The sequence below is a fragment of the Carettochelys insculpta genome, chromosome 1, assembly GCF_033958435.1.
Source record: "Carettochelys insculpta isolate YL-2023 chromosome 1, ASM3395843v1, whole genome shotgun sequence".
Classification (NCBI taxonomy): domain Eukaryota; kingdom Metazoa; phylum Chordata; order Testudines; family Carettochelyidae; genus Carettochelys; species Carettochelys insculpta.
In genome coordinates this window covers 204,969,267-204,979,038 of record NC_134137.1, presented here as the reverse complement: position 1 = coordinate 204,979,038, position 9,772 = coordinate 204,969,267, and the positions used below count along the sequence as shown (strand labels likewise).

The 9,772-nt window shown below is 44.4% G+C and overlaps 1 protein-coding gene across 1 annotated transcript in view; it reads left to right on the top strand.

The window, feature by feature from the left end:
* Nucleotides 1-8,269: 8,269 nt before the first annotated feature.
* CD247 (CD247 molecule) overlaps nt 8,270-9,772 on the top strand; it is a 93,817-nt gene continuing 92,314 nt past the window's right edge. The window contains exon 1 of the mRNA XM_074983490.1: nt 8,270-8,372. Within this exon, the coding sequence (XP_074839591.1) occupies nt 8,315-8,372 (58 nt within the window). The 5' untranslated portion in view covers nt 8,270-8,314. The remainder of the gene's footprint in view (nt 8,373-9,772) is intronic.

The window sequence follows — 9,772 nt, the reverse complement described above, 5'->3', positions numbered from 1 at the left end:
CTGCTCACGCAAGCCCAGGGGTCCATAGTGCATCCGCACCCCCAAGGCCTGCGACTACAAGCGTAGTTAATCCATGGCTCAGCTCCCTAGAGAGCACATGTACGGAGGAAGTGCAACAAGTCCTAGAAAGTAGCAGGAGGACTTCCACCAGGAAGACCTACAAGCAGAAATGGACTCGCTTCACGGCATGGTGTTCTACCAAACAGCTAGCCCCCCTTTCGGTGCCTATACCTGTAATATTAGAGTATCTACTGGACCTCAAGAGAGGAGGACTCTCACTATCCTCGTTAAAGGTCCACCTTGCCGCCATTTCGGCGTTCAGACATGAAGAGGAAGGGCACATGGTGTTCGCCCATCCCATGGTTACCAGGTTCCTCACAGGGTTGGTAAACCTATACCCCCCTCGGAAGCCGCTTCCACCTTCGTGGAACTTGGACCTGGTGCTTAATGCGCTAACGGGACCACCGTTCGAGCCTTTGGCCACGGTTTCCCTCCGCCTCCTTACGATAAAGACGACCTTTCTTCTAGCAATCACGTCAGCTCGCGGGGTGGGCGAGCTTGGGGCAGTTATGGCAACGCCACCCTGCACTGTTTTTTCCAAGGAGGCGGTAACCATACGGCTGCATCCAGCCTTTGTTCCTAAAGTTTCTTCTGAGTTTCATATTAACGAACCTATTGTTTTACCCTCGTTTTATCCAAAGCCTCATAACTCTAACAAAGAGGCACGCCTACACCTCCTGGACGTGAGGAGGGCGGTAGCCTTCTATATAGACAGGACCAAGTCCTTCCGGAAAACGGATAGACTCCTAGTTTCTCTCACTCCCAAATCGAAAGGAGAAGGTCTCTCTTTGCAGAGAATATCGAAGCACATCGTATCCTGTATAAAAATGTGCTACGAACTCAAAAAGACTCCTTTACTGGCCACGCCCAGGGCTCATTCCACTAGGGCGGTGGTGGCATCAACAGCCTTTTTCAAGGGCGTTGCTCTAAAAGACATTTGCAGAGCAGCGACCTGGTCATCCTATGACACCTTCGCCAAACATTACGCCCTTCACAGGGTATTCCAAGAGGATACCCGTCTCTCGACAGCGGTCCTTTCGGGGACAAGCTGCACATAATCCGATTACCCACCTCCTATCTTGGGTTACTGCTGGGTAGTCACCTAATGTGGAGCACCCATGGGGACACTCGAAGAAGGAAAGGTTACTCACCGTAGTAACTGTGGTTCTTCGAGATGTGTCCCCGTGGGTGCTCCACTACCCGCCCATCCTCCCCGCTTTGGATCTCTGTTTAGTGTTTTGCAGGAGCATCCGAGGCGGTTGGTCAAGGAACTGGCGGGGACCGGATCGCGCACGTGGCCAGGAGCGCGCAAGGGAGCGGCGCGCACCAGCGCATGCGCGGTCCGGCAGAAACTGCTTGGAAGATCCGATCTGCGGCGCCAGGCAAGCCCGACACCTAATGTGGAGCACCCACGGGGACACATCTCAAAGAACCACCGTTACTACGGTGAGTAACCTTTCCTTCCCCACACCTATCTCAGCCTTCTGGAGAATCCTCCACCTGCGATTGACAGGTGTTCTTGGTTATTCAGTCCTAAATTTTGCTGAGAATAGAGACAAATGCTGCCGAATGAGGTGGTGGAGGTTCCTTGTCATGCGGACACTTGTCCTCTAGCAAATGACTGAGAAGCCGAAATCTCTTTTCATAATGGTCATGTCACCATTGGATAATTAACTTTTTGTTTGCTGCATATCCAGACCAGATTTGAATGCATCACCTAAATTTCAGGCCCCGAAGTGTCACAACAGGGTCTTGAGTGATCTGATCAGCAGTCAGAAGTCAGGCTGAATTAGGTACCAGAGGGTCAGGTCCAAGATAGGCCAGAGGGTAAACCGGTAGTCAGGTGTCCCTAGGCACAAAGCATCTAGTTTAAGTTCCAATGCCAGCTAATTAGTGGGCTACAAAGAACTTCCATTGAGGTCCTGTTGGCCCCAGCCTCACATGGTCCTCCTGTGGGAGTCTAGCCTGTGCCTCCTGTGGTGATGTAGAGCTCTAAGTTTTAGTTGTGTAGGCTTTTACATGGAGGCACACCATTCAAGGAGAGAGTAATATTTCAAGTCCTGAATGATTTGAGACATTGACTAGGCTACTTCTTGTTTTATATTCCATCATGTCTGCGAAGCAAAATTCATCAACTTCTAAGGCTAAACTCTTGGAGTTGGTCCAAAGGACTTCTACAAAACAAGAACTTGCTTCCCTTGCTTCAGGTCAGTTCAATGGGTAGTTGGCATCACTTTGGTTTCTGTTCTTATTGTGATCAAGGCATGCAGGTAGTGTTCTGAGAACAGAAGATTTGCTGTTACCGGGGGCTGGTTTATTTAATTTTGAATCCAAAAGATCTAGTTGCTCTGATGATGGTTACAATGCAAACCAATAGAAGTAATGGGTTTCAAAATGTTTGTTTTAAAAATTCTCCCTTTGCTAGTCCATCTAGAGAGCCCAAGCCATTCTCCTACTTACCCACTAGATTCTAACTGACTTTCATTACCAGTCTTGTGTATAATGTTACAGTTTAAGTAGAACTTCCCAGTGAAATTCTTCCAGGGCTTCAGTGGTTACTGCTGAATGAGAGAAGATTGCCCCTCAAAAAATGTTGCCTACTGGGTAGAAAGGGACTAGATGTTAGGTCTCCTTCATTGCATTTGTGGTTCTGCTGTTGACTTGCTTTGTGACTTTACCCTTTCTATCCCACATGTTCTGTCTGTAAAATGTAGATAATACCTGCCTCGCAGGCCTCTTGTAAGATTAATCTTTGTAAAACACCTCAACATGTTTAACTGAAAGGAGCAATACAATATATATATATTTTTAGTCAAACCACTAGGCCTATTCTGCATGCCACAAAAACATTGTAATTTGAGAAATCCCCATAGAAGAGTGCATTTTCTCATGGATCCCATTAAAGATCATTTAATCCTACGACACAATATAATTTCCTGTGGACCAAAATGCAGAAAAGAGATAGAAAGTCAATTAAAATTTCAATGTCAGTTTCAGTATGCAATGTGGTTTATGAGTCTTGACGTTTAGTCATGATCAAATTGCACATCACCTGCTGATTGGGGCCTTGGTTTTTGAAAGGTCCCGTTAGCCCAGGTTCCTGTCTTCTGACAGAGGCCAGTTCCAGATGTCCCAGGGAGCGAACAGAACAGGTAGTAATTGTGTGATCCCTCTCCTGTCCTTCATTTCCAGCCTCTGGCAAACAGAGGCTCGGGGCGCCATCCCTGTTTATCCTGGCTAATAGCAATAAACCAGATTAATACATCATAGTCAGTGAGGTCTATGTAAACGTGGGAATAAAGTAAAGAAGTTGGTTCATACCTGAAGTCATCACTTGGAGAGTGTATTGTTTAAAAAGAAGTTCTATAGAGCAAAATAGGCTGTATCAGAAATCAGTGTGAAATTAGCAGATCAAATAATTAATAAGCGGTGGGAGTGTTTATTTCCCTTTCTGTAGGTCAATGCAGCTTACCTTCTTACATTCTCTTGTAATCAGTTAGGGTCTCCAGAGAACTGTGGTCTGCTCAGGTAGTTGTTGATGGTGTAAGAAGTGACTGCTACTTTTCAGTGTGAGGCACTTTCAAAGTGACACTGCCATACGTGTTCAACAGCTAAGATCTGGCTTGTATTTGTAGGGGCCTCCTATTAAAGTTCTTCTGATGTCTCAGCTATATTTCTATCATGTTAATCAGGCAGAACATTTAAAAATAAAGCAGAGGCATATGATTGCAAGTCACAAGAAACTAAGCAGCGAATAGGAGGTTTTTCATATAATATATGGAGGCCTGTTTATTTCCCAGAGGACATGTACACTCACAAACATGTTTATCTCTATTGTATTTCACAGGTGTCTGTTTTCTTCTGTTCTGTAGGAGGCTGTCACTTTAGATGTGGCAGAGCTTCTGTTTACGCTCAGCAGCTGCAAGGGATCCGGGCAGCTGAGTAGGAGGCTTTAGGAAAGCAATATTTTTCACTCCCACAAGGGAGCAGCTGAACTAAGACAAACTCCTCTTCGCTGTCTGTTGGAAGCACCCGACGAAGGAGCGAGGAATTATTCCGTGTTATACTTCTCCATACAGTGTATTGGCAAATGTGCAGAGGAAGAGGTGTTAATCCTCTTGGAATGCAACAAACATTTGTTGTGCAATCACGGCTGCATTTCAAGGAGATTAGCACGTACAGCCCAATTTTAGGCAGAGTAAAGCTTCACCATAAGGAGTTCCAATTCACTTAAATTCATTGGAGCAATATCTGACTGCTTCTGGGCTGTATTTTTCAGTGTAAGTCACTAGCTTGCATACTGTAAACAGAGATATGGAGACTGCTTTTTTCTTTGCAGTGTCTCATGCATGAATGGCAGGTACTGCTATGGGTTACCGCCTGCTCCCCATATGGACCTACTACTGTCTATTTGGTATCCATTATCCTTGTGTGAGCATCTCCAAAAATGATTGGAAGAGCTGGGTGTTGAATTAGTTGCTGGAGGCTACAACGTTACCACTTATTGCTGAACATTTCTATAGATATAGTCGCCAATATCTTTCAGCTCCTGCAAGAGGTGACACACACATTAATTTTGTCTGCAAGTACTAACTGTACCAGGTAAGATCAGGAGACTCCAATCTGCTGCTAAGAGAGCTGCCCTTAATCCTAGCAGTCTGTGGTGATTATGGGCAGGGTCGCTGTGGTTGCAGTGCATGAGACAGAGGGCAGTGTGTAGTTATTTTTTATACCCAGCTTGACTGTGGTGCAAGTTCATTTTTAGTTTTCATTTATTTCCTGTTTAGATACTAGACCCTGCTGCTCCTTTATACCTCAGGCAAGCAAACCCAGCCAGAATAAAAACAGGCTGCTTTTAGGGCTGAATTAGCCCCCTGCGTGAGAGAAGCTTGTGCTAGGCCTGCCTGTAGCCAGAGAGGGGGAGAATGGCATATTGACACAGCCCCTGGTGAATGTATGCCTTGCGTACCCTAGGAAATTTTTAACAATCATAGACAACAGGTGTCAGAAACAGGTGCAGCTTGACAAGTGCTGAGCACAGTTGAAATGGAAGTGCACAGTATACCAAACTGTTCAGTACAATTGCAGAAGCCATGGTTAAACCTATGTCCCTCTGCCATTAATGGGTAATTTTCCTAATTGACCTGGCACTAGACATACACTCAAGATAGCTAAGAGCTGCTCCACTGTCAATATTAAGGAAAATGTGTACTGATTCAGCTGAACTGGTATAGGCGGCTTAGTGTCAACGTGGCTCTTTGACTTGACCTCTTTTTATATACACGGTTAAAATGTGCGTGAGAGGTTGGCCTCCTGCACAGAGAGAAGCTAAAGCTGCTAGATCCTTTCCTTTGAGATGTTCTTTTACATATTAACACAAGGTCAGTTGGGCAGGAGATTGCACCTGGAGAAATCATTTCTCAGATTCCATAGTTCAGTCACTCTCCATCTGAGCACAGAGTACCACTGTTGCAGGAAAGGGAGACCCAGGGAGCACTCTTGCTTCTCTTGTTTTCCCTATCCAGGAGTAGGAGTTACCGTTTTCCACAAATACATGCTTTATGAGGAAGAACAACCCACATTCCCCTTCTCAGGAAAAAAAAATTCATTGTTGCACTGTGCAAATTAGTTTAAATTAAAATCTAATTGAAATGATTATAAACTTGTACTGGTAAACCTTTTTTTTTTTTTAAGCGGGTGTTTTAGGAGAAGAGTGTTTCTAAAAATGCAGGTGACTGTTCACAGCTTTGATTCCTTTTTCACATAACTACACAGACACAAAGCCCAGAGAAAAAGTCTTTTTTACATTTGGTTTTTCCTTTTAAAATGGCTTTCACAAACTTGTTACTTTATTGTTAAATTTGACTCACCTACGTTAATCATCCAAACAATGGAATCTTATCCCTAGGAATGGGGGGAATGATTAAGACCTATTATAAGTACTTTGCTTTTTTTTGGATCTGGTACTCAGTCGGCTCCCTACCCCCTTCCCCAGCCAGTCCTGAACCTGGAGCTGCTGAGGTGCCAGTAATCTGTACTGGCACAAAAAAAAACACTGCCTATTATCAAGTAGTCAATGTCTGTGCCAGTGCAGGATTGATTCCTGCAGTATACTAACAGTATGGCCAACCCAAGCATTAAAATTATGAGCTGGGCCTTCCGAAATAAAGAAATTATATATAATATAATATAAAAATGTGGCGTTTTTTGTTTTTTGTTTTTTTTTTACTTGCCTTCTGGTTTCCGACCATTTAGGTGCAGTCAAGTCACCTTCCCAATGTTTTCTCCGTAACTATGAGACCGAGAAACTTAATCGTTTTTTTTTTTTTTTGTAAATGAAAGTGGGTAGCATTTCAGGGACTCCTGTGACTCCAGGAACTGAGATTGAAGAGACACATCAAATGCTGTGAGACTCACAGTAAAGCTGAAAGAACTGAGAACACTGCATTGATTATTGTTTTGTCTAGCTTTGTTATAAAAAGTTCAAGCAATGGAGTTCCGCACCACTTCCCGGTGGAGACTCTGCCATAACTTAATAGAGCTCCTTGTCATGAAAGTTTTTAGGTGGTTTTTTTTTTTTTTATTTCATCCTATATTTAACTCCTTTGTACCAGCCTAAATAATTCTGCTCCTTTTATTTGCCTGTTGCTACTCAAGTCACTAGTAAAACTCAGTGTCATTAGGCAATATTCAGGGACGTGTGTGCTCTGATAATATCTTGGCTCCCAGGGCCGTTCTTTCTGTCCCATTAAAAATTCTGAGGCTGCAGGCCCCAGACTACTCTGCATTCCTGGGTTTTATTCCCAGCTTTTCCTCCCTTGGCAAGCTAATTTCTCTAGCCACCTGATGGGCATAATAATATTTAGCCCCTGCACCAGGTATGGTGGTGAGGCTAATTTAATTCTTTGAGGCCCTCTGGTAAAACCAACGTGGAATTAATCAGTATTATTAATACTGTAAGCTGACAACAGTTGGCCAACTAAGGTAAGAGCTCTGGAGCATGCAGTCAGCCAAGTTACTATTTGCTCGAAATAACTAAGTTGGAACTGGTCTACTAAGATGAATTGTATATGAAGGGCTGGTTGCAGGTATTAAATTGAAAGCCATGAGCAGTCCTGTTAATCCCCTACAGCATAACAATTCAGGCTGAAGCAGGGCAAACATCCCTGCATGTCACTCTGCTAGTGGCCATCCATGACACTGTTGAGACAACACTTCTAGGGATGGGAGGGTTGTTCAGTCTCATGGCTCACTCAGCCCTGGGGCGAGGAGAGATGTGGAGCCTGAAGTTCTGCTGCAGCAATGCCATTTGTTTTAAAGGTCCTACCCCTTTAAATTTCTAAGCACTCTGTGCAGAGCTCAGCGGCCATTTTGGTCTGAGCTTTGGCAGCCTGTCCAGTGGCGACCAGATCTCGGTGGGAGAGCAGCCTCTGTGTGTTCCCTACCCTGCAGCTGCTGCAGGTCTGAGAGCAAAATGGCAGCTGAACTCTGAGGGGGGAGAGGGAGTTCTTAGCTATGTAAAGGGAGGGGCGGCGTGTTTGAAACAAAAGGTATTGCCATTTCCCAGCCACCTACACTCAACGGGCACCTGTTAGTTCCAACTTTGATGGTGCTTTTCTGCTAAGTGGACTCTTGTCTATAAGCAGCAAAAATGAGACCAACTGCTCCCTTGCAGGCCACTGAGTAGCCAAGAGAGAAGAACTTGGGGCTGCGAGGGGCCGGCCCTGCGGGGTTAAATCCATAACCCAGAGATGAAGCGCACCGCCAACCCCCTGAGCTAGCTCGTTGTTGGAGGATGTTATATCTGACTCTGTGATGCCCCAGCTGTATTTTCACCTTGTTTTCTAATTTACTGTGCACTGGACATGCAGTAATATTCCATCTCTTTTGAACTGTGACTGAGTGGCACGCCACACGTACTTTACAGGCTTCTCGCAGGCGTTCAGCTGCTGCTGATTTAGAATTTCTGAGGCTTCATCAGAAAAAGTAGAGGGAAAAAAAGAAAACCCCAAACATCAATGCTACGCATATGAAACCAAACCTCTAAAGCTTCCTGGTTGTGAAGCAAAAGAAGGAGCGTGTGTTTCAGCCACACTGCCGGCAGGTGGACTCTGAAAGATCTTATAGACCTTGCACTTCCTGTGGAGGCAGCCAGAAGAACAAAGCCAGTGGAGGTGCCTTTTCTCCTCACCATCCCACTATCTGTTAACTCACGACCTCCCGCCCCCCCAGTGCAATCCGGGGGGGGAGCAAGATGAAGTGGAAGGGGATTGTTATCTCTGCTGTCCTGCAGGCACAGCTCCCAATTACAGGTAAGGCAGGATTTTCGTATTACAAGGAACTATTTTAAAACCCTTTTGAGGTGGGGAGAGAACACAATGTTTCCGTCAGATTCTCCGCCCTTCTGGTAGCAGGAGGGCATCTGCGTGTGAACCTCTACCATGCCTGTTCTCCTAATTATGACTAGTTATGCACTAGTTCAGAACCGACAGCTGCAGGACTTGCAGAAAATGAAGTCTCTTCTATAAAGAAATCCTTTGGAAGATGGAGAGGGGCAAACAAGGCAGCCGCAGCTACCTGCCATTGATGAGGCCTGCCTTTGTTGTGTCAGAGTAAAAGACACGGCAGCTGAATAACGTCTTGTAATTAAATGGGGTTTCTAACCCTCCCCCCAACCGTTCTCTCTTTGGGATTTAAAAAATGAAAAGTTGATATGCAGAGTGCAACCACCTTCAGTATGCTGCCCAAGAGATATCTTTAATTTAGCTGGATAAAATTAGGGCTGTGTTGATCCTCAGTGGTGAGTCCAGGGCTTGGCTTCCAGTAAATGTCACACCCTAGCAGCTCAGAAGCTGCTCTTGAGGGACAAGAATGGGTAAAAAGTCTATGATTTGCCCCCACCACATCTCTTTCTTACCAGCACGCTTGCTTTCAGCAGATGTAACTAAATAAAAGTTTCCTTACCTTTATGTATTTATTTGGCAGATGTTCATAAACCAACCCGACACAGGCAGTTAGTGGAGTGGGTTTAATGTGCAAACATCCATAAATTAACTTAATCTGGGGGAAGATGGGTATACATGTTTAATAAGCTGTAAAAGCAAGAAAAACTAGGTCAAATTAATTTGTATCAAGAGAAGGAACAGGAAGAGTCCTGAATCTGAATTAGTCACCAACATGATACATAGCTAGGCCATCCTCAAATGTGTATAGGAAAACCTACATGAAGCATTTCATCAACATTTTCTCTCGTGAATGTATGCAACCAAAGCACCGTAATACAACACTTTTACGTGAAGTGTGTTGGGGATCTCAGTAAACTTTCAAATAAACAAGGTTTTTGGCGATTAGGGAAATGAGCCAAAGTATTCACTGGTACGGTTCATGATACTGATAATCATGTTCCACTTAACCTGTGTACTATATATTTGAACAGGATTTTAAACTAGATTTGCATTATTCACAGTAAGTACTCATTGCTACATTTATGTTCAATATGTAACGAGTCCATGTCCATTTGGGATATCAATGCATTTCTACATGCATTGCAGTGTGTGCGCATGCACAAGTATAAAATGGGTACCAACAGCAGGAAAAAAAGTCTGTCCTCTTACAGTGTTTTCGAAATACACAAAGGCATAGGATGCTTCAAGGAAAGGTGACGGTACGTATAGGCTTATAGAGGTCTAAAAATTACTTCTCAGCATTTGTT